Source organism: Pholis gunnellus (genome assembly GCF_910591455.1).
Source record: "Pholis gunnellus genome assembly, chromosome: 17".
Lineage (NCBI taxonomy): Eukaryota > Metazoa > Chordata > Actinopteri > Perciformes > Pholidae > Pholis > Pholis gunnellus.
The window spans coordinates 2,095,855-2,121,259 of NC_136544.1; the positions used below are offsets into that span (position 1 = coordinate 2,095,855).

Sequence of the window (25,405 nt, forward strand, 5' to 3'; positions counted from 1 at the left end):
TCGGGGCCAAAGGCTTACAGACAGCAGTTTGAAGTGGCCTTTAGAAGGCGCACAACCAGAACCATGTTGACTTTGCATAGAGATAAGAGGATTCTTTTTGACCGTTGGTGTAAAGCATGTAAGACTGAAGACCTAGCCTCAGTGTGTGAGCTGATGATGTTGGTGGAATTTTAAAACTGTGTGCTCAGCTAACTGTCATTTATTTAAATGAACATAGAACAACCACCCTGCAGCAGGCTGCCACTCTAGTGGATAAGTTTGCTCTCACATACATAAGCGTTTGTTTCTAAGCCTGATTCTCCTCATCGTGACCAGCAAACTGGTGACACACGTGTTTCATGTGGCAATGTTTCTTTGTCGGTGTCCCAGGAATGGTACCACAGCAACAAAATGAATATCCTGTAGAACACAGGTAAAGTTCAGCAGAACTAAAGACACGAGCCGTTCAGTTCTTCTTCCAGATTACATCTCATTCTTTAATTAAAAAAAAACATTCAATGTAACACCACTGTGTGTGTGTGGCAGCAGTCTCTATTACAGTCTCCTACTGTCTCTGAAATGTACAAGTGTCAAACAGTCTGGTTATCTTACAATTCTTGACAAAAATGTATTCACCTTAACTAGCACAATACATATTCAGTGTACTTCTCACAGTATTCCACGATACTCAACAAAAGTCCACTTAATCACCTGTACATGAATGATTTAGGGCAACTGTAAAGATACAGTGCAATTTACAGCAATTCTCAACTGTATTTCTAACAAGCTATATTAAACTGTCTGAAAATAGATTTGACCGAGACACTTATGATGGACCTGCATATCACACATAGAGATACAAAACAAGTTCACTAAAGAACGTTTAGACAGCAGCATGTGCAGCTTTAGGCTCTATAAACTGTCATTAACCCAGTGGCCGGACGTGCATTTTATACCTGGGCCTTCACTGCTGAAATACCACCTTATAACCTCATGATGGCGCACCACAGCTAGGGTTATTATTTGTTTTTTGGGCTGTAACTATATAACGTTACTGTTGAGCATATTCCTATGTGAGTAGCAAAGCCATGTTGAGTGGCCTGTGCCTGTGTGCACTGAGGTGCTGTTGTGCGCATGCGCAGAATAAAACGGTCAGAGTGTGAGTTCCCAGACCAAAGAGACGATGGTCGTCTGTTCTTTTTCTCCCGTGAGTGCTAGCTACTAGGAGCTACTAGCTAACCACTTTGGTGACTGTAATAACGAAGATAGCTGCAGGAATGTCTAACGCTACAGGTTATGGGCCCAGTCAATCAGGCCAAAGGTGGTTCAGACTTTTATTCAACGGTGATGAGAAAAATTACGAGCTCTGGGAAACAAGGTTCCTCGCGCACATGGAGTTACGTCGTCTCAGAGAAGTTATCTCGGAAGACCCGGAGATCGCTGAGGATGACGAAGAAGCTCTCGCGGAAGACGGGGAAAAGAACGGTGAGGCATATGCAGAACTAGTGCAATGTCTGGACAACACAAGCTTGTCATTGGTAATGAGGGACGCGAAACGTGACGGAAGAAAAGCACTGAATATTCTTCGCGAGCACTATGCCGGAAAGGACAAACCCCGCATTGTGAGTTTGTATTGTGAACTTTCCGCGCTCCATAAGGCCAGCAATGAAACGGTCATGGACTATATTATTCGAGCAGAGACTATATTCACGTCATTGAGAAGAGCAGAGGAGCATATTAGTGATGGGCTTCAGATGGCTATGGTAGTAAAAGGACTACCTGATTCATACAAGCCATTCATCGTGTACATCACTTCTAGTACATTTGGAAAATGCAGAAGCTTAAATTGTAGGAAATATAATGTTTTCTGCGCTCACTAGGAGACAACGGTCTGTGTGACCTCTGAACCGGAACAAAAAGAACCACAACAATAAATAGCTGGGGCTCCGCAAGTGTTCTGGGAGGCTACGCTAACTAGCTTAACGGGAAAACAGCAGCAACACGCATTATGTTACACACTCAAGGGCCATTCAGATATTAGATGTAAAAAAACTAACCAGGTGACTTACCAAATGCTGATCACATCCTCTTTTCTTTGTTGACAAAGAGTTTAATCCCACGGTTAAATCCCAACTCACAAATCTGTTTCTCCTCCAATTTCAGCTAGTGTTAAAAAACAAAGCTAGGTAAAAGAAAAGAAAAAATCTACACCAAGCAAAATTAAAAAAATATCATAATTTCTTCTATATCTTTCAATTTGAACTCTTACTACTCCGACTAAGCCTCTGCTGTAAGTTTCGTTTCACAATAGTCCCGTGCTCGCCCACTGACCAATCACAGCACATACTGCAACTCACTGTAGAGCTGCTCCTGACGTGCTTATAGGCCAGCTAGCAGGCTCTGACATGTCAAAGAATACGGCCAACATGTCAAACTAAAGATCTGATTGGTTGAACACTATGACAATCAACAATATCGTCCCCATTCACTTAAACTGCACATGGAGGCACTGGTGAGTCTGCAGGCCTGGGGCCTCTCTTCTTACCTAGAGACACAGAGGTGAAATCTGATTGGATAAAAGCTCTACTTAAAACAAGCTGCACTGGATGCAGAGCAACTGAGGAAGACAGTAGCTGTGCAATGAGAAAATAAGATAATGCAATACCGCTGCGCCCCACTAGAGGGGCACGCGCCCCACAGTTTGAGAACCACTGCCCTAAAGCAACCTGCACGCAACTGCTCCGGTGTCAATAGTTCCTCCTGAGGCGCTGTAATTCTTTACTGTCCCTCTGTACGGTCCACATGTTTAGATTACACTCTGCAATTAATACTTCAATCCCTAAAATCATGTTCTACATATTAAATCGTTAAAAATAAACAATCACAAATTAAATCATACATTAACATCAATGTGGTCACATTTTTGGGTGTGCCCCACTTCTATCGTCATTATCCTGCTCATTTGATTGGTGACAGCACAGCCTCGAAGCAGCAGTTGAAAGCTCCAAAGCAGCAGAAGGGAGCGGGGTTCATTAAAACAGTGTTCATTGGTGGTCAGTCCACCACTTCAAAAGTGTCTGATGATTGCTTTAAACCTTTCAACGTTAACGGATTTGTGTCTCTCACAGGAAAGGCTGAAGACCAGTACCCAGTGAGAGTGTTGTGACAGTGGTGACTTGCAGTCTTTCATCCTCTCTAGTGTTATGATGTGAGTGCAGTGGTAATGGGTATCAAAATGGGTTTAGTGCCCGCTCCTCTTCATTTTTATGTACTGTCAAAGTTGATTAGACTGGTTTCTTTCCAGTGGCCGGCTGCTCCAGGTTTCCTTTGGCTGGTGTGGAATCTGTCATGGGAAATGTCATAGTTGGAGGTGAGGTTTATCCTGCTCCTGATGTTGTCGATTGTCCCATCTTTGTGTCTCTCTCAGAGTCATCTAGAAAAAGTAGATTACTTGAAAAATCTGAAAACATGCATCACATTTAAAAGCTGGGAAGGAAGCAGAGGTTTCTTCTCTGTCCTTTAGTCTCCACCCACAAGGACGGCATTCCTTATTCCTGCTGTTTAAATGAAGGAACAGACTCTACCTGCTCTGCAAAACCCTGAGATATGACCACTTTCTCTCTGCACAGACAGCCAATTATGGGAGTAAATTGGAATAGCTGGGTTGAAATGTTTGCTGGCGCTACATAGTGGGGAGACAGTTTTCAGGAAGTTTCTACAATTTATTTAGACTTTCCAAACTCTAATGGGAACAGGCAATACTAGCTTATGTATAAGCTTCATTATCCTTAAGATTATTTACTTCATGAAGCATGAATAACTGCATGTATTCTACATTTTAAGTGCATGTTGCTGAGGGATTTATCAGTAAATAATTAAGCAAAATACATACAGGCCGTGTTGTTTATGAAACCAACTAACAATAAGTACTGCTACTACTAATTATAATATCAATAATAACAACATTAAAGAAAAGGATTAAACATTTTTTTAATACAAGGTCAAAAAATACAACTAAAACCTGAATTAAAGACTACTAGACCTCGAGTCCTTCAATTAATTATTTCAAACCCATTCTAATGAACATGTAACTGTGTGAGTGAATGTGTGTGTCCATGGCAGCTGAAGGTCTGCTGCAGGATGCTATACAATATCATTTTCATATTCTAATCCTAAAACTCTCATTCTTCCTATGAAGTTTGCTTGCATGAGTGTTTTAATTTTGACTCAACAAAAATATTTAACTGCACAAGCATCTTTCGATCACTTTTTTTAACTTCATGAATGCTACCTGTACCTGAGTAGGAGCCATAGGGCAAACTCTGAGTCTCAGTCCTGTGTCAGTCCTCAGGCTGAGGGTCAAAACGTATGAAAAAAAGGTATAATTTCCAAATACATTTTTTTATCTGACAAAATATCGTTCCTTAAACCATATTTGTTTCACCATAGATTCAATTCATACAACCACAATAGCACAACATCATATATATGACATTTTTTTTAGGGTGATGATATCATAAAATATAATGACAGACATTTGAATCTTCACTCGGAAAATCTCAATAAAATCTTTGAATTAAAAAAAATGTAAATCGTTACAGCTTTGAAAATTTGTATCTAAAAAAAGGAATCTGTCTGCCAGACTGTCCGTCTGTGTGTTTTATACATATCTCTAGAACCACTCATCTGATCTACTTTAAACTTGGCGGGTGTATGACTTTAGACCCGAGGGAGTGCTTTGTCAAATTTGGTGCAATTTGAGAATGGCACACGTTCAATATCGATAAACTTTCAATAAGCAAGCCAACAGCGCTCTGTGCAGCGGCGGGGGCAGAGCTTCAGGGCTCTGCAGTCCAGCATATTGTTGGCAGTGGGCGGACAATGGCTCATTGGATGATATATATAGCCTGCTAATGCTACATGAATGCTGGATTACAACCACACTTTTTTTTACTTCTCTGGAATGAACAAGCATGAGCAGAAAGCCTACAGGAAAAGCACCATTCTGCCATATAGCAACTCGCATTGTGTACATGAAGAAAATCCCTCCACTGTGCCTGTGATGGGTTGGATGAGCACATGGATACAGGTAGCAGCAACAACACGGCCATCATGAGCAGAGCGGCTCAGGCGCAGAGCAGCTGCATGTCGGCTTTGTCTATTCAAGAGGTTCATGTTCTTGTCTATTTTTTTCCGCGTGCAGCTCAAAGATAGAAGATAGCAAAGAAAACGTATAACTTGACTGTACATTACACGTACACATTAGATCATACCAGCAACATTACTACAGTTTCACAGACATAAGAAAAGTTGATATTTATTTTTAACATAACACCTCCTCTTTCCATTGAAAAAAATGTGGGAAGAATCCCTTCATTTGTTAACCGAAGTATTGTATTAACTATTAATTATTATTAATTCATATTTGCAGGACATTGTTGTGGAAAATGCAGTGACTTCCAGTCTGCATACTGCCAATTAAATGAACAAATGAAGCATGATTTTACCAGTAGACTGTTCAGCAAACGGTCTCATTATAATAGTGATGACTCTATATGACCTTCATAAGTAAACAAGATCATCGGCAAAAAGATTGTCTTTCTCTATATCGTTACTTTGAATGATTGTCATCCGTGCCAATGGGTCGGATTCTATGCAAAATCAGATGAAATCATGCAGGTTCACCAAAAACTCCTTCAGCTCAGACTCCTGCAGGGCCACCGGCAGAGACCAGCCCAATGCGGAGAGACCCAAATCCGGCTTTGCTAACAATTTTAACCTGCAGTCGGGAGCTCCGACGGGAGGAGGAGAGCTCTGCGCCAGCCAGTAGCAGCTCCTCCTGCAGGAGCAGAGCTTTGTCCCTGCTGGTTGTCAACACGAACACCATGCTGCTGGAGGCCCAGGCTGCTGAAAGGAAGGAAGGCATGGGAGAACCACAACCAGGCCAGCGGACTCTTGGAAACACTTCTGATTTTGTCCACAACCAATGAAAGTTTCTTGTAGTAGCTGTAAGCGATGGCCAGGCCGGTTGTAAGGCACCCGTAGCGGCTGTACGCTATTATTGTGAAGACAACAAAACTTCTTGTTAGGTCAAGGAAAAGATCATGGCTTGGATTAAAATCGACCCTTTCTGACAGAAAGCCCTAAAGGGCAAGAAATATTACCACCAGGATATTTTTTGCCTTTCATAATTGCATAATTCTGCATAATAATTGGCCATGTACTTCTGTTTGTTGCAGAAAGACTGTATTTTTGCAGCAATGGGCTTTCAGGGATAACAAGCTGGACAGATGGCCTTTTAGTCCAATGGGAAATGTTTCGGAACGAGTGGGGTTTTAGAATAATGGGCCGTCGGAACAACACCCCTGCACCAGCCATAGATATCCGATTTTTTTTATTTGTTTTTTTATCAAAGCATCTGATTTATTTAATGCTGCCAGGATGTGAAGAGAATTTCAACAAATATAAAAAGAAAAGTTTTTTAAAGTACATTTCCCACCCTAGCTTTAAGAACAAACCTGTGAGGTTCTTACATGAGACCCCTTGTTTCTGAAATACTCACATATATACAAAGGTTGAAGAGGCTAGAATGTTTAAATACAGGTCAGTCCTTATATAAACACTTACTACATTATTCAGTATGAATAAAGGGTATGGGAGATTATTTGAACCAAAACCCTATTCTCTTACTGTTTATTACTTATTTACTTATTTATATTACTTGTTGCTCTTGTTTTTTTTACTCTGTATCTTGTGTGCACTGTCCACTTTGCTGCTGTGATCCTGTGAATTTCCCCACTGCGGGACTAAAAGGATTATCTTATTTTATCTTATCTTATTGAGGTGTAGTCCTATTTTTCAAGGAGTTGGTCTATGTGGGAGAGTGCTGCAGTGAAAAGAAAGCTGAAAGCTGGCCAATTCATGCAGAGTGTTATTCATCTGGTTGACACTAAACGCATGAGTCAGCTAAACACATGCAGCTAATTTCTGTGAGTATGTGAGTTTGTGACCAAAACCTTACATCCAATATTCCACTAAACACATATGAAGGCCTAAGAGAAGATTCTGAAGTGATTTTGAGATGACATAATGCATTCTAGGAAGTATTTTTATTTACTCAATTCATATGTAATCCATAAAGCTGATTCTGATTCTGATGTAAAGCCTTTGTCAAGTTTTTAGCCATGCTAGCAGCATGGCTCCAAGAATGTCTATGTTCCCCCACTTTCTTTCTTTTTTGCCAGACTTAAATATGTGGCCATGGGCATTAATGGTCTTCAGTGGGTGATTCCTAATGGTAAATGGATTTTCTAGTCTTCCAACTGCACTCAAAGCGCTTTAACATTACATGTCATTCATATCCATTCATTCATTGATGTCAGGTGCCACCTATCTAATATTCATACCCATTGATACACCATAGGCACAACTCCGGGAGCAATTTGGGGTTAAGTGTCTTGCCCAAAGACACATCGACATTGACTATTGGAGCCGGGGATCGAACCCCCGATCCTCTGATAGGACAACCCTGCTCTATCATTGAGCCACAGTCTCCCAGTGTCCCAAAGTCGATTAATGACTTCTGTTATCTGTTAACTTTTAATCTGGCCCAATTATCAGATCAAATTTAGTTTTTGTCACATGGAGTCTTTAAGTCCATAAAGAGTCCACTACACATGAATATTAAAATCATCAAGAATCTGTTAATTAAAGTTGGGTATAGTATTTGAGAGGAAGTCCATGAATTGAGTGATACAGTCTTTATGTATTTTCCGTGGACGATATACAAGAGCAATTACGAGGAGATTGGCCAGCTAAACTTTAATTCATTGCACCTCGAAGCTGGGGAAATGATCAGAGTTCAGTGGAGGACAATTAAAATGTTTCTTAAACACAGCGACCTAATTAAACAAAATCTCATCAGCGTAAATAACACACACATACACATATATTTTAATTGTTGGTAGTTTCAGTATTACCCTGAGTAAGGTCTCAGAGCCTCTTTGGCCCTCCTTGATGTTTTTGGTTTCACTCAACTTGTACATGGTACCCCTCACTCCAGTGGTAGAACTTCTGACTTGATTCTATCACGCGGGTTAAAGGTCTGCTCTAAGTGTCTCTCCTGAGAAATCACATCACTTTCTAATTAAATTTGAAGCAACACTAGCCTGTCCTGTGTATTTACTACTCATCACATTGGTTCGCCAACACAGCTCCTTCTAGTCTCCTGAACTCAGGGTTGTCCCCACTAGCTTTAAGACTGCTGTGGTTAAAACTCTGCTTAAGAAAGCACACCATGATCCATGGTCTACATGTAATCATCGACCAGTCTCTAACCTTCCATTCTTTCCTAAAGTAGCAGAAAGCGTTGTGTCTCAGCAACTGTCAGCCCATATATTTAACAATATTTGAAACCTGTCAGTCTGCTTTAAGAACCTGCCACTCCACTAAAAAGATGAATGCTCTTCTGCATACTATGGTTCTACTTCTGCTTCTATTACTGGATCTCGGGCAGCTTGGGACTCCATAGATCACTGCATCGTGCAAGATCCTGAAAAATCCATTTAGTGTCCCTCGTGTGGTAAAAATTTGACTTTTCTGAACACGGCAGATTTCATATAATAATACAAACATTTTCTGATGTAAAATCTGTTTTTGGTTGTCTGCTTTTCTCTCTTTATATTTCAGCTCTTGGCCAAATACTCATCAGTCATGGAATTCATTTCCACTGCTACGCTGATGATACTCAGCTGTATGTGCCTATAAAGGTGAATTGTCCTTCACACTAATAAATTAGAGGCCTGCTTGTCTGCTATGAATAACTAGTGTAACAACGCACCACCGTTACCTATGCTGCGAACAGTGTTTGAGATGTGGAAAATAGTTCCCTGGGGGTTAATTAAGTACCCATTTATTGTTCCGGGAAGTACCAACTACAGGAAGCGGGTAGGGGGGAAGTGAAGATATGTGTTGCTCTGTTTATTTAGATAAATTATGTTTATAATTTACTCTATTTATAGGGATTGTAACTATTTGTAAATTATTATTGATATCTCTTACCTGTAGATGGTATGTCTGGGCTAATTAGAGGGTGAAGGTGTATAAACGGAGCTCAGTTTGTTTGTGTAGGGACTAGAAGACACTGGTGTCTTCGTCATGTAGTTTTTTGAAATATTTTAAAATATTTCATTCGTTCTCAGAAGTGATTTGTATTACATGTGTGTACTCTTTGCCCCCCCCCCCCACAGCCCCCCAATTGGGGCTCTCGGGTGCAAGAGGTTGTTCATTCTGTACACGTGACATCTATTGCACTTTTGTCCATCCTGGGAGAGGGATCCCTCCTCTGTTGCTCTCCCACAGGTTTCTTCCTCTTTTCTCTGGGAGTTCTTCCTGTTCTGATGTGCGGGTCCCAAGACAGAGGATGTCGCATGTCTACAGATTGTAAAACCCTCTGAGGCACATTTTTGATTGTGTGCTATACAAAAATAAATTGAATTGAAGGGTCAGAACGCTGCAGCTGGAATCATAACTAAAACTAGAATATTTATATATATACAAATAGTTTTAACTTGCGATAACTGGCTCCCTATCCGTCAGATCAGACTTTAAGGTGCTTTTGATAAGGTACTTCCTTCCTTTCTGATCTCTTAAACCTTATACTCCAATCAGGACTCTCCACTCAAAAAATAAAAGGCTCCTGTCTGTCCCCAGAGTTAAAAACAAGTCAGCAGGCAGCCGGGTCTTTTCTTATCCTGTCCCCTTCCCCTGGAGTAATCTTCTTTCTAATGTCACAGTCTGCCTGTTGAGGCCTTTAAATCCAAACTTAAAACTCAACTTTTCACCTTAATTTTCAGTTATTTGCTCATTCGTTCATTACTTTAGGCTTGTACCGGTTACCAATATCTGTCCGGCAGATCGGACTCAGTTTCAATGAATCTTCAATCTGGTTCTTTAGTCCACGTTTGTCCTGCCAGCAAGAATACTGTACACCTTCTGAAAATCACTGCATCTTTCTAACCCTCTGTTCATTTATGTCCCACAAGCACATCTGTGTGCCCCACTCTGTCTCTCTCTAGTGTCTCCTCCTTGTCTTTTCTCTTAACTCAGGCTTCTCTGTGCTGGACCATTGGCCGTTCTAGGACCTCTTTCTCTCTCCCTACTGTCACTGTCTCACTCAATGTTTGGATCTGGATTTTCATCCTCCAGGAAATTTAACCCCTCCTCTTGTCTCTTTCTGTGCCCTGTGTGCATTATGTTCTTGTCTCTGTCTCGCCCTCTTTTCTTCTATGTATGTGATGGTGGGCTTGAGCTCTGACTCTAAAGAGTCTGTCTTATTTCCAAGTCACCATGGTGGAGAGGTCATGTGGTTCAGTGTTTTCATTCTTCTTGTCATAACATCCTGACCCTGAAGACATCTATATGATAACGATTCACTGTTGCAATGCAGATGGCTGCTGCCGCTGCTGTGTTGCTCTGGATCTCGTGGTTGGCTTTTCTATCCAACAATAATCTGAGGAGTCCTACCTAGAACTAAAATCCCAGTACTCTACTGAGCAAAGAAGTCTCCAACCAACACTCCACAGCAAAACTGTGGACATTATTGGTATCTTGTGGAGGTTTCTGGCTTCATCCTGCTTATCTTTGGGCCTTGAAGCCTAAGGACCGGACCATGCCACCCAAAGCGTCTAACAATGCCACTGAGGAATATGTCGCCATGGCTCAAGTGTGTGAATTGTTGGACCATCAAAAAGACTTCTACAACACGGCACAAAACGTGTATAGATCATAGTTGATTCTTCAAACAGGAGGATTGATGATCTGTCAATATGCAGAAAAGGCAATAACAAGGTCTACAGGTTTTTGGCAAGAAACACCAGCCTGTCGACATTTTCTGGCTTGAGAGGTGAGCGAAGGCAGGTCACTACATTTCCCCCAGTGCTAAAGACCCTCTCTGAGGGGGAACTTGTGGCCGGAATGCACAAGTACTTTTTTGCCAGCTTTGAGAGTCGTGGGTAGAGTTTCTGGTGTTCCCTCCACCAGTCCAGCGGGTCCTCCTCACTGTCAAGGTTGGCACACTGTATGTAAGACTGTAGCTCAGAGGCTACAGCTTGTTGTTCCTGGTGGGGAGAGGATCTTGGTGTGGTTCTCTCTGCGGTCTTGAAGAAGCTCCCAAGGTCTTCTTTTTCTTTGAAGTGCTGGGTGCATCCTCCGCAGTCTCAACGTGGGGATCAGTTGGGCCCATCTCCTTGAAAAGAGGATGGTAAATAAAATATGAATGCCAAATGTAATCTAATGAAACATATTTAACATCCATATCCTTAAAGTAGATTACAGCACATTAAATCACTTGATTTCATAGCACATTTTAATCCACTTCATTTCATTAATTTATAATAAATTCTGTATGTAATCACAATAATTACTAACCATGCTCGCAGACGCAGCCATCTCAAAAGTAAGTCTGGCTTGGATTGGTCCAACCCTGTCTACACTAACGTATCTCAACTTGAACCGTGGATCAAGAGCAGAGGCCATGTAAAAGAAGTTCTTGTGTCCCAGGATCCTTGTATTTTTCATCCAGGTAGCTCAGGATTTTGGTCTTGATGGTGGTTGTTAGGCCTGGATCATCATCGTTCACTTTCAGGATAGAGGAGCTGAAAAGGTGGAGGACTGGCTTGACAAAGGAAACACTGACATACTTCTCACTGGAAGGCGCATCAGTAAACTCAGCCAGAGGGCGGAGGGATTTGTTGATGGCTTCCAGTACGTCAGTGTCCTGCCATGTTGGGATGAGGTGTCGGGCCTTTTTGACAGTGGACAAGACTTGAGAGATGGCCCTCTGCTGCTCCAGGACTCTTGCTATCATTGCCTGCCTTGATCCCCACCTTGTGGGGCACTCAGTCTTCAGTGCATGCTCTGGAAGCTTCAGCTCCTTTTGTGCCCGTGCTAGCTTCTTTTTACGCTTCCAGCTGTAGGAGAAACTGCTCACAAGCTTTTTGCAGATCCCCACTGCACGGTCAATCCGAGGATCTCTCATTGCATTCTCTAAAAAAGATTCATATGTAAAATTAAAACACAGAATAAAACCTTATATACACTCTTCCTTTTTAATGTTTTATTTTCACGTGTTCTTTTAAGATGTTTTCTTTTTTATTATTGATCTTACTCACCTATTGCTAGATGGAGCCTGTGGCCAAAACACTGGAGCCTAGTCCATTTATTCAGAGAAGCTGCCTTGACGACGTTAGCTCCGTTGTCTGTTGTAATGCAGACAAGTCTCTCCTCCTGCAAGCTCCAAGAGGCCATCGCTTTCCTCAGTCCCTGGGCAATCGACTCTCCTGTGTGGTCTTGTGGGAAAAATGACGTCTGCAAGCATCGACTCTTCATTGCAAAATTACCGTCGATGTAGTGAATTGTCAGGGACATGTACGGCTCCATTGTTCTGCTTGACCATAGGTCAGTCGTAGTCGCAAAATACTCGACAGCTGTGACATCCCTTTGTATTTCCCCCCGAAGTTTTTCATACATTGCAGGTAATGCCTGTTTGGAGAAATAATTGCGCGAGGGGATGACGTATCTCTTGTCTAGTGTCTTGACCATTTTTCTGAAGCCTTCATTGCTCACAGTATTTATTGGACACATGTCTTTGGCCAAATGAAATGCGATTGCATCTGTTATTTCAGCGTGTCTTTGGGAGGTGGATGGATATGCTGTCGCGCTATGCAGGGTCGCTGTTATCGTTTTCTGGGTTGACGTTGACGTTAGCTTTGGCCTTCATGCATTCGTCGTACTGTGGTTTGTGGTGATTTTTCAAGTGATTGAACAAGTTGGTTGTATTGCTATGCGGCGCAGACACAACTCTATCGCACTTTGTGCATATGATTTGTTCCTGGTCAACATCACTTGCCCTAAATCCAAAAAACCTCCAGACAACGGATGATGATCCTTTTTGAGGGACTAGCTCCTCGGCCTCGCCTTCTGCTCCTGACATCTGATTGACCTTTCACACGACACCCACACACTGCTCTCTGTTCTGTTGTCTGTTGTCTGTCTCTCTACTCTTCCACTGAGTCGACTGCAGACAGAACTTTTTTTGAGACTGCCGCTGAAGGGTGCGCGCATGACAGCTCTCATCTCGTTCGCCCCCCTGGTGGTTGGCTGACTGTTAATTGAGGAAGCGCTTGATTTGATATGTAGCAGAGCACGTATTTTAAACGTCAATATCGCAGACGATCATGCTCATTTAATCGTGGCAGCCAAAATCGTGATCGCGATTAAAATTCGATTAATTGTGTAGCCCTACCCGAAACCCACATCAACAAAGAAATGTTCAGTCTGGCTCCTTAGTCTCCATCATTAGGAATGAATTAAGTACTTTTTTTAAGATGTTTTTTTTTTACCATGCATCTCTATACATGATTCTTTACATACACTATGGTCTACAACAAATCTGATTTGGAAGGACAGACCTTTAAGCCTTTTGATACCCTCAGTGACTGCTTTTCAGTAATTGCCCTATCAGAAACATGGCTTACTGAGGACTCTAGAAACATCTTTAAAATACCAAAATACAATTCAGTTCACTATGTAAGAGAGAATAGATCTGGAGGTGGAGTATCTCTGTTTATTCAGGGTGACTATGAATAAAAAATCAGGGATGATCTCACTTTGAAGTCAGATAGGGATGAGGTGGAATCTGTTTTTTAGAGCTCTCTGGTGGAAAGTATGTTATTGTTGGTGCTATTTATCGCCCACCTGACTGCCAACAAAGTTTTCAATGAAAGTCTGTGCAGTTATCTTGACCTGATAGACGATGACAATAAACTTTGTTACATTTTAGGAGATTTCAATATAAATCTTTTAAAAAATAGACTACATACTCCTACTGGGGATTTTCTCAATATTCTTTACTCTACTTTTTCCCTCTTATTCATAAAGCACATGAGTTACAGAAAAGTCAGTGACTTTGATTGATAAAATCTTAACCAATTCTTTGAGTGAAGGAATCACATCTGGAGTCTTGTATTCATTCAATGCTGATTTGGCATATCATAAGTTTATGAAAGTTATTAACTTTAGTTTCAGTGATTGTTTTCCAATTTGTAGTTCCACCAAGAAAAACAGTCAAGATTAATAAGTGTCAAGAAGATAAAGTGGAGAGCACGGGGTAAGTTATCCGCTCCTCCTTCGGGAGTCAAAACAATCCACTGTTCGACCAGCGAATGTAGAACTATTCTTCGTGTTTTTCTTAAAAGCACCAACGTTGTTCCTTTCATACAAATCGAATCACATGGGATGGAGCAGGCAATAGGTTTATAGTTTCCGATGACTTCATGGCCGTATTACAGGGACTCCTGGGGTTCTTGTGGCCATCTCCAATGCAGCACCAGAGTTGTGATGTGAACCAAATCTCAGACATAGATGAGATTTTAACGGCTGATGGGGGTTGGCAAAGTATAAACCAGTTTAGGCTTTTGAAATCCAAGGTACACCCCATGTCTTTGTTTCAACCACATGGTGAAGTCCCAACAACATATTTAAGGATCTTGACTCAACAGCATTCAGTGGTTTAATTTCAGCTATACTTAGCAAATGTAGTCAAAGTAAACACATTGAAATGCTGCTAAACATATCAGACTATAAGGGGCATATTAAAAAAGCTTTACTTTATAACTACATTCTACAGCTACACCACGATCCTGCTTACGCAGTTGTATTAATTTATAATCTCCAATACTATACAAATTATGTTCCATCAGTGACAGCTGATATCAACTGACAGCTGTCCGTGCAAGTCAGGGCGTTATACTATATTTAAAAAATCCCTTACACTTGCACAAGGACAAGCAGGGGTTTTATTCTGAGCTGAGCGTGACTTGAATCGGTGTAGTATTCAAATGTGAAGGGCAGAGGGAAAAAAAACATTGTTCAAATAAGTGACTGACAGCACATGAAAGCTGTAACTTGCTAACAAACTAACATCAACCTAGGATTCTGATTTTGACATCTAGTAACATTAAACCGCTTTGATATGGACTGAGTCAATGAGGAAATGAAACAGTGTGCCTGTAAGAGGAGACAGAGAGAAACTCAGGGTTTGTAAAGATAACCTGCCAGCAAGCAGATTATGTTCACATAGTCTGTTACTATGGCAACTGACCCAGAGTTTAAGTAACCTCTCTTTCTGGAACTGGAAAACCAGATTTTAATTTATCTCAGGGTTAACTAACTCAGAGTTTACACTAATCCTTTCTGAGCTCTGGAGGTGGTGTTTGGAAGACGTTGGTGTTTACCAGGTAGGGGGGTACTCATGAGTGAGTTACATAATGGGAAGTATAGTATCGGTGGACCACGGAACGCATCTCCACAAGTGTGGGCCTTATTTCAAGGGGTGTGGAGGGGTTTGGGGGTAAACCAGACATTTGCCTGTATTAACTAGTGCTGTATCACTGATGTATTGAGTAACCTTACAGAAGACTTTTTTAGTCCAGCCATGCGCCAGGATTAAGTGAATGTTGAGGAGGAATCAGAATCAGAAACGGTTTCTTCACCACATGTACAACGTCCTCAGGAATTTGACTCGTGATATTAAAAGGTAAACGTTTAAAAGGTTACCTTAAAAATGTAAAGAAAAATAAATACAATAATTATGCACAGTTAAGAATGATAAAATGCTACACTCAACTGTTTATATCATGTCAAGTGTTGTACATATTGTACTGTCCATAGTAGAGGGTTGTACACCATACAGTGTGTGTGTGTGAGGGCAAGCGCGTGTGGGGGGATGAGGGAAGGTGGGGGATTAGGCGACAATGCGTACCTGGCGGTCGGGGGGAAATGGGGGGACTAGGAGGAGTTATTGAGGAGAGTTATGGCTTAGGGAAATAACTGCTCAGACGTCTGGTGGTCATGGTGCTGATGGAGGCGAACCTGAGGCCGGATGAGAGATCTGGAGATCTGGAGGATGGCACAGTGAGCTGGGAGAGTTTAGGTGGAAGTATTTCCAGGATGATGGTGTTGAACGCAGAGCTGAAGTCCACAAACAGAACCCTTGCGTATGTCCCTGGGGGGGTTGAGGTGTTGCAGCATGTAGTGCAGTCCCATGTTGACTGCATCATCCACCGACCTGTTTGCCCGGTAGGGGCTGGACCAGCAGGGGCCCTGTGATGTTCTCCAGTTGGTTCAACACCAGTCTCTCAAAGGATTTCTTGACCACAGACGTCAGGGCGATGGGCCTGTAGTCATTTAATCTTGTGATGGAGGATTTCTTGGGGACTGGGATGATCGTGGAGTTTTTGAAGCAGGAGGGGACTTCACACAGCTCCAGTGATCGGTTGAAGATCTGCGTGAAGATGTGGGCCAGCTGGTCAGCACAGACTTTTAGACAGGAGGGTGACACACCTTAGGCCTGGTGCCTTCCTGATCTTCTGCCTGTTTTCACACACCTTTACTTTTTCCCCTATGTGGATCAGTCAATGTTATGCGTTATGTTTATTCATGCAAACATCCAAAACCCTAGGTGCAACAACAACTTTGTTCCATGTTACAAATGCAACACATTGCACACACAAGTAGGCTACAGGCAACAAAACCACTCCACCAGGTTTCTCCTGAACCTGTCTTGCGATCTCATTGGCTGTGGCCCTCGACCCGACCGAGTCCCTGACAGATGGGTCTGCGATGCACCAGCCAGCCTCTCGGCTTGTGCCTTTGAATAGTTCACACATATCGCTCTATTTGCCACTGATCTGGGACTTTTGTTCGGGAGTTCCAAAAACGGTGAATGGAAAATCAGGGCTAAAGTCATGTTGTGTGAACATGGCATTTAATGGCCTGCTTGAGGCTCTGTCTTGTCAGCCTGCCTGTTCTCTGAGCTGTGAACCAGGGCTCATGGTTATTGTACATTATGATGATTTTGGTTGGGAGGCAGACCTGAAATAACTTAATATACGCGCATACAGTGTCAGCAAATGCTGGGGCCTTTCATGGACTCCATGAAGCATGTTAGACGCTTTAGGAGTCTCTGGCACGGCCAGGCCGTGCCTCCTGTTCTTCTCTGCATGTCCTGTGTGTGTGTGTGTGGTATGGGCGTGGCTCCAACCTGGTCTGCTCCCAGCTTCCTCCTGATTACGATTCACCTCACCTGCCCAGTCAACCTAGCTGCCTTTCATCAACTCATCACTCAACAGTATATCTACCCTGGTTCTTCATCCACTCTTCGCCAGATTGTTGTTACAACCTCAGTGGTATTTTGTTCGCTCTCGGCCGCTCTGTTTAATTCTTATTCAGAGTTTATCCAAGTGTTTCTCCTTGTACTTACCTTGTCTTCCTGTGCCTGCAGTTTGGATCATCCTCCCAGTCTGCCTTCCCTGCCTTGTCCTGCCCGGTTTCCACCCTCGCCCTCACTTCCTCGGATTCCCCGTTGTTCCATGACAGTTTTGTGTCCTCCCGAAAATAAAATGTTTACACTCTCACACTCCCTAGTCTGTGTCTGCGTCTGCGTTTGGGTTCGCCACCACACTCCATGACAGTCTCCCCACTGTAGTCCTGGATGGTTAAGCCCTTCCTTTCTGCAGTTTTCACTATTCTATGCAGGGACCTGCATTTTAAGACTTTTGGAAAAAGGCTCTGAAAGATGCCTCTGTAGAATATGGTCATACTGAGTGAGGGGATGTGTACCTTCCGTCTCTGCAGGAAGTGAAGGTGGGCTTGTTGCTGCTGAGCCCTCTTGCTGAGAGCTGGGGTGTTGGTGGACCAGGTGAGGTCGTCCGCAATGTGTGTGCCTAGGAACTTGGTTCTGCTTCTGATCTCATTGATGGTCAGCGGGAGTTGCTCACTGTGGCTTCTTCTAAAGTCAATGACCATCTCCTTGGTCTTCCACACATTTAAGGGGAGGTTATTGGCAAGGTATGTTGTGTGGTCCTGTATCCTTCTGGGGGTTGGTCCAGGACGAGGTTCTCCTCACTCTGGCTGGGGTGAAACACAGAGACTGCTCTTGGGTCATGGCAAGGCTATCATGGCAGGTGTGCCATTCAAGGCGTGCATAAAATGTATCTAACTGGTCTGGGAGGAAGAGGTCACTATCACACAATAATGGTAAGGCATTGTGGTCTGTAATGACTTGGATTCCCTTCAACAGGAGCTGTGTCTGTCTGTTATCTGTGAAGTGGCCATTGATATTCAGGGTGTGCTTTTTAGTTCTCTTGATACCATGGGAGGGACTAATCCTTGCCTTCCTGAGACCAGCATCTCGGGTCCTCAGCAGGCAGCGGACCTTCCCTGTCCTCTATGGTTTCGGGTTGGAGCACACGGTGATTTTCCCTGCGACTGTTCCGTCGTCAATGTACTTGGAGGCTGTGGTGGTTATAGGTTGCTGCCTCATTAAATATGCTTCAGCCTATTATCCCAATGCTGTCCTTATGCTGATGTCCTCCTTTCGGGCCACACTCGTGGCCAGATCTGTATGCAGGTCTGAGGAGCCTAGATGGGGGCGGGGGGATACCTTATATATGAGGAATATATATGGCCGTTACTTTAAAATCATGAACTCCACTAGTTGTTAGACACAACTACGGCACCATGTTTAGTTGCTATGCACACACAGGCCACCCCCGCAGGTCTTACCAGACAGTGCTATTATTCTGTCCACTCTGTGACGAGAGAATCCACCTAGCTGGACAGCGGTGTCTGGGAAGTTTTCGTTCAGCCATAAAAACAAAGACACAGCAGTCTGTCATCTAATGCTGTGTAGTCCTCTGTAGTGTCAGAAAATCCAGTTGCTTATCCAGTGAGTGTACATTTGCCAGTAGGATAGACGGAACAGCCGGTTGTTGGGGGCAAACTTTGAGTCTAGCCTGGATACCATTGCGCTTACCACTTATGACTTCTATTCTATTTAATTTGAATTCTATTTATTTGTACTGCCAAAAATCACAAATCAAAAATGTACTCCAGAAGGACTTTACAATCTGTACAACATCCAACATACAAAAATTCCCCCCAAAAAACCTTTACTGGTGAGCCTCATCACGCCAGCTGTGGATGTAGGTGAGGCTGTGGTATCCGGGCCTCGTTGGCGCAGCAGCCCGAGTGACTGTATCTCTACAATTAGGACACTTGTATGGTAGGAAACGGTGATCTGTGGATGTGTAACACAAGCTGTTGGGTGTCTGCCAGGGCTGTCTCTGTAAATACAATTAGCAGACCCAGACAAAAACTCATATGAACGCTTAAACACAAAAACACCTGAGCCGCTGCAACAGTGCGCCATTCTAAATGTGGGTTAAATCAACCTTCTGGAGTCCGTCTGTTAATTTTTTTCATAAAATTTCATATTTAATTTTGTATTTTTTTATAGAAACATGAAGTGATTAAAAGCTTTTATCATGCAGACACATTTTTTGTTTTGTTGTTTTACAGTTTGGTGTTTTGCATGACTCAAAAAGTTTTGCCAGCAAATGATGGCACTCTTCTTAGAGGCTTCTATTGTGGCTGTAGTCAGCATCCTTGATCGCCTCCAGTAACACATGTCAGAGAACTTCAATCCATCAAGAGGAGAGAGAGAAAGAGAAAGAGAGAGAGAGATCAGCATTTTGTGCAAGAAAAAAAAGCATACACCTAGACCTCTCTCTCTCTCTCTCTCTCTCTCTCTCTCTCTCTCTCTCTCTCTCTCTCTCTCTCTCTCTCTCTCTCTCTCTTGCACACACCACTTAGAAACACACAGACAATTTTCTGCCTCCCTCACGCTCCAGCGATCGCAGTCACACTGACTGCTGGCTTGCTTCCACACACATACAGACACACACACATGCATACATACTGAGTCAGACTCACACTTATTCACTCTCACACACACTCTGAGTCACACACACTGCAGCAGCCCACGCCCCCCCCCCCCCCCCCTCTCTCTCTCTCTTAGCCCGCGCTCGTCCCGCCTTCTTGTGAGCAGAAAACACTCGGGTCTCCATCGTACGGGACCGGCTGCTGCTTCCTTTGAAGCTCCATCTCTCTGCTCACTCTCTACCAATCAGTCTTTCTCTTTCTTTCTTTCTTTTTTTTCTTTTCTTTTCTTTCTCTCTCTCTCTGCTCATCCTGCTGCTCCCTCTCCGCTCAGAACAGGGTTGTGTACAGTCGGGGTTTGTGTTGTCAGCTAGAGGAGGGAACATGCAGCATCCTGGAGGAACATGCGTGGCGTTACCCAACGTGGACGCCTGTCCTCAGCTGTCCTGCGCAGCCCTCACCTTCATGTATTTACAGCAGGTAAGTGTGTTTGTGTGTGTTTGTGGACATGAATCCTCATCTTGTGCACATGCCTTTGTCTGCTGCTTCTGGACATGGGAAGTGGAGTGGAACAGAATGACTGCGGCTCTTACTTGCAGGGCAAAATAAGAGAAGCACAAAGAGTGTTTGAATATCTAGCATCTGTTAATGCGTAGTGTCAGTTTGTACCAGTTTGAGAGGCATCAGTCCTCCTCGTTCTGCCATCATGCTGAACTGTGGACAACTGATATGGGCTCTCCTCCACTTCTTTGAAGATGAGGCAGGCGGGGGGGTGTCCACATCCAGGAAAGGTTCAGTGATGTTGACATCTGTTAGTAGGAGAGACAATGGGTCAGGACCTGCCTGCTCTATATTCTACTTTGCTGATACTCTGTAAAGCATGTTTAGTACAACGTTAACGGAGTGTAAGCTCTGAATACTATGTATATATGATTAGTAATGATTATTAATGGAAAAAATATATATATATTTATAGTTTTTGTAAAATAACAGTGAGATACGTTTTTGTTGGTAGTATGACGAATCTGCACAATTGGTTGAAATCCTTTTTTTTTCAAATAATAAAGTAATCCAAATGAACACATTTATGGACGGTGACTAAGGCGCTACTTTTATAAAGGAATACCCATTTGGATGAATACATTTTATACTGTATAGTTTCTTTACTTATTCTTTACTACCCTTTACTTATTGTATCCGTCTATAGCTTACTGAATGTGATTTATAGATGTCTGTCAGTTCTTTCATATCAGTTTTGCTTACGTTTTTGGTCCAGTAGTCTAGTAGTAAAAATTAGCTTTGCTGGCTGAGTGAAAAAAAGAATTGCGGTTGCTACTGACAGTAGCTTAGCGATCTACAAATGACAGGTTTGTGCAGGATGTCCAGTGTCGTGCCAGTGACGATTCACTCTGACCAATCAGTGGTCTGCAGTGTTTTGACTCCACCTTCTAGTATTGGCTCAGTTCACTTGGAGCCTCAAACATAAGTACCAGGTACTATCCAAATCTTTGGTTCATGGAAAACCATGAAAGAGCCCATGGAGTGGGAATGTGGCATGAGCGATGCACGTTGATAATCCACTAGAGGGCAGTTAACACATACCTGTCAGGTAATTATTGATTTTGTTGAAGATATAGAGGTCTCAGAAACTGATGTATCAAATATGATACAAATGAAATTATGGGTTTGATTTTATTATTGGCAACTACAAACTTCCACACAGTTCATGCTGTTCTGTGTTTTCAATCATTTAGTTATCTAAATATTGTACTTTTTTGATGTGAGCATGAATTTCCTTTCAGATCAGGCTTGTTTTAGCAGTCACATGTATGGAAGCATTGTTGCAAGTGGAAAATAGTTCAACTACTGTTGCAGACAGACTATGTGAGTTTTTTCTTACATTTTGTGAACTAGTTCCATACTTAAAGACAATATTCACTCTGCTGTTACACAAAGGACTGGTCTAATGTGTTTAACCCATGTGATGAGTGATGAAGGCTCAAACAGTGATAAACTTACTACGTACTGAGGATTTTTAAAAACAATGCTGTTGTTTACTCCATCAAAGAAGAGAATGATGAATGATGACCATGATTTTCAGTTTAATTGACTGTCTCTTCATGTATATAAGGTGTGTGTGTGTGTGTGTGTGTGTGGAATAATGGCTATACAAGCAGCATTCCTCTGAATAAAGACGCTGTGGAATGGAAACATGATCATTTTGTGGGAGCAGTGTTTACAGCCAGCAGGCTGCTGCTGCTGTTCACTGTCCTCATGTTCCTCCATCATTACACAACCCACGGATCAATCATCAGCTGGAATGACTTCCAGTAGATGGCGCTACACTGTTACACATCCATCACTGTGTGTTCCATACGGCACCGGGGACTATGTCCTACTACATAAAAAACAGTTGCACTAAATTAGCTTGTTTGCATCTGCAGAGCTTGGGCAGGGAGAGCCGCCAGAACAGTAATACACCAGTGGTGGGCCGTCAGGCCCAGCTAAGCTTTCTCTGCTGGCCTAAACAGAATCACAAAGTTATAGCTATTTTATAACTTTATAATTTTTCATAAATACACTACATGTATTCTAATTATTTTTCCCATCTTATCTTCACATTGCACAGCTACTGTCTTCCTCAGTTGCTCTGCTTCCAGCACAGCTTGTTTTAAGTAGAGCTTTTATCCAATCAGATTTCGCCCCCATCTCTCTAGGTAAGAAGAGAGGCCCGATGCCCTCTAGACTTTGCAGATTAAAGTATATAACCGCGTCATTAAACTCTTTGTTAACAAAGAAAGGAGGATGGACTTTGTCTTTAAGTGAACAGCAGCTTTGGTAAGTGAACTGCTTTGTTTTTACATCTGCAGTAGCGTTACTACTGTGTTCATTTGTCTATGGTGTCGTTTTTATGATATGGTTAATATTGTTCCCTCTGATGTGAATAATATTTGAATGGCTCGTGCTCTTCAGTGTGTGGATGAATACGTGTTTTAGAGCTGCAGAGTTGCTGGATTGATTAGTTGCTTTGTTGTCATATAAATATATGTGACTGGTTCTTGTGTGTTTGTTCTTGTCATTGTGGTAATTACATTGATTTTGACTATATGCATTGTCCGTTAATGACGAAGCATCCCGTCATGCGCGGGGTTAGGGTCGGACATTTGATTCTCTGTTTGGGCTGTTGTTTTCTTTTACAGAGCAAGAATTATGGTCTGGAGAAATGGGGATTGTGTGGCGATTGCTTTAGCCATGTTTGAATCAGTATGGAACAGCTAAACGCTGCGGGGAGAGTTTGTAGCGTGTGTGCTGCCGTTGGTTTTCCTGCTAAGCTAGTTTAGCAGAACACACGTGTCGTACCAGAGTACAATGTTGTGGGCGTGTCAGACATCATGTTGACAGTTTGAGCGAAGTCCAACGAAAACATTATATTTCCCACAATTTAAGCTTCTTGATTTTCCAAATGCACTAGTATTATTCAAACGTGTTGTTCGATTTGTAAGCCTCGTAGCGAACGGTTTAACCACTATGCCTATTTTGAGTCCTCCGCTCGAACATTTCATACCCACACTCTAAGGGGCTTTGTGATAGTTTTTTAATATATGTACATATCAGTGTATATGTTATTGGTTAATGCTGAATGAATATAACACACAGCTCAAATAAAAAATGTTCAGGTTCGCCTGAAAAGAAAAGCACTTTTATTGATTTGAAATGATGCAGTCCAAGGCTTAAACTCTCTCAAATCATATCACAAGATGTCTTTTGTCCTTTTAAAAAAGAAATTGGCTTTGATAGAGTGAAGTATGCCTGAGAAATCAATGTTGGTGTACAGGTCAGCTTTGGTCAGCCAACGTCAATTCTGATTTTAGAAGCAGCCAATATAGCTCTTTTATTGGACTTTTAAATACTATATAACTATTTATTTCACTTCTTTTATCACTAATAGTGTTCAATCTATCTAATACAGCAGTTTGGCATCATTTTGAGAGCCTGTGCTATATAAAAACCTGTAAAATATGGCTAATTTTCGTCAGAATTTCAGTTTTACGGGATGTATTTGAACCTAACACAGCCTGTGATTGGCCGATTTGCGCACTTCTTACAGTTCTGAACCCGGAAGAAAACTGTGATCCGCCCCCGTGGGTCAAACCCATTGGCCAAAACTGAAATTATTATTCATTCGTCATAGAAGCTCGTCAGAGACTCAGTTTTTTTACCAGCAGAGGAGAGAGACGGCTTCGATATGCCGGCATGGATTATTCTTCTTTTTTTTTCGATTTTCATCCAGGAAACATCTAAAAGGTACGGAGCGTTTCAATGTTTATGATGATGAGCTGAGTTGATATCTGGGGCAGATCAATAGTAACTTTATAATGGTTTAAAGTAGAATAATTTGGAGGCGATAGTTCGATGCAGTTTGTTCTCCTCGTGGTCCTGGATATGAAGTGTGTGTGTGAAAGTGCCGTTAATCGCGGCTGGGATCGATAACGGAGAACATTGCTCGCCTTCTCCTGGCGAGAAATAGGTGAAATTGTGGTAGTACTCGTAGTACCTTGAAGTACTTTGTGTATATATATATATATGTTTTTGAGTGCTTAAAATAGGTTACATGGTCCATTTGATCAGAATCTCTTCGTCATGTACGTTTTTGAAATATTTTAAAATATCATTTAATTCGTTCTCAAAAGTGATTTGTACTACATGTGTACACTCTTCGCCCCCCCCTAGAGCCCAATTGGGCTCCGCTCGGGATCTAAAGGAATACGAATACGTGTATTGCTACACCCCTAGAAACAAATAATAACCATAGCTGTGGCGTCATCATGAGGTTATTAGGAGGTGGTTCAACTGTAGTAGGACAGCACTGAAGGCCCAGGTATAAAATACACGGCCTGCCACTGAAGTACACTAATAAATAGAAATTTGAAGTGTGACAATCATTTTGTCCAGGAAGTGTAATTGCATGTAGTGCAGTGAGACAAAAAACTAAATATATGTTATTTGATTTCTTTATCTGGTGTAAATGAAAAAGAATCAAAATGAGTCCAATACAAGCCAAATTCTGAGAGAAAGTCATGAGAAATAATTAAGACGTGACGTAGATCTTGGGCTCATGTTACTTTCCACTCACAGAATTTAGTTTAGAGAGATTTTGGCTTTGACTGATAGGAAAAAAAAAATGTATATATATATTAATTTCAATAAGTTCAATAATGAATTCAAAAGCAGTGTATTGTGCACTTTTATTTTAAAAGTACTGCTATATGAACAAAAGTGCAATAACATTTGGTTTGCAAACACTTTAAATAAATAAGGTGCTTTTTAACAGCAGTATTCTCTTTACACAGTAGCAGTTATATCTCTTCACTATCTGTGCTCAGTGTGCTGATTGTATGTGAAATGTTCCACTGCTGTGCAACATGAATACAATGTTTCAGCACGTTTCATCTAAATGTCTGTCTTCTGTCTTCATGACAGTCAGAGCATGTGAATGCAGCTCTACTGTTCATCACTATAATGCTGTAACTCCGAGGTGATGATGGTTACCCAGAGATGTCCAGTAGTCTCCAATGATAAAATAATTGTCGGTGTTAATTAATTAATGCGTTAACGCGATAATAACGCGTTAACTTGCCCAGCTCTA

The 25,405-nt window shown here is 42.1% G+C and overlaps 1 protein-coding gene across 1 annotated transcript in view; it reads left to right on the top strand.

Moving 5' to 3' along the window:
- Positions 1 to 20,142: 20,142 nt before the first annotated feature.
- The window catches only part of rbfox1 (RNA binding fox-1 homolog 1), a gene marked incomplete at both ends in the record, with an annotated part of 134,933 nt that continues 129,670 nt past the window's right edge, over positions 20,143 to 25,405 (top strand). Inside the window, one exon of the mRNA XM_079177368.1 lies at positions 20,143 to 20,238. Coding sequence (XP_079033494.1) covers positions 20,143 to 20,238 — 96 coding nt within the window. The remainder of the gene's footprint in view (positions 20,239 to 25,405) is intronic.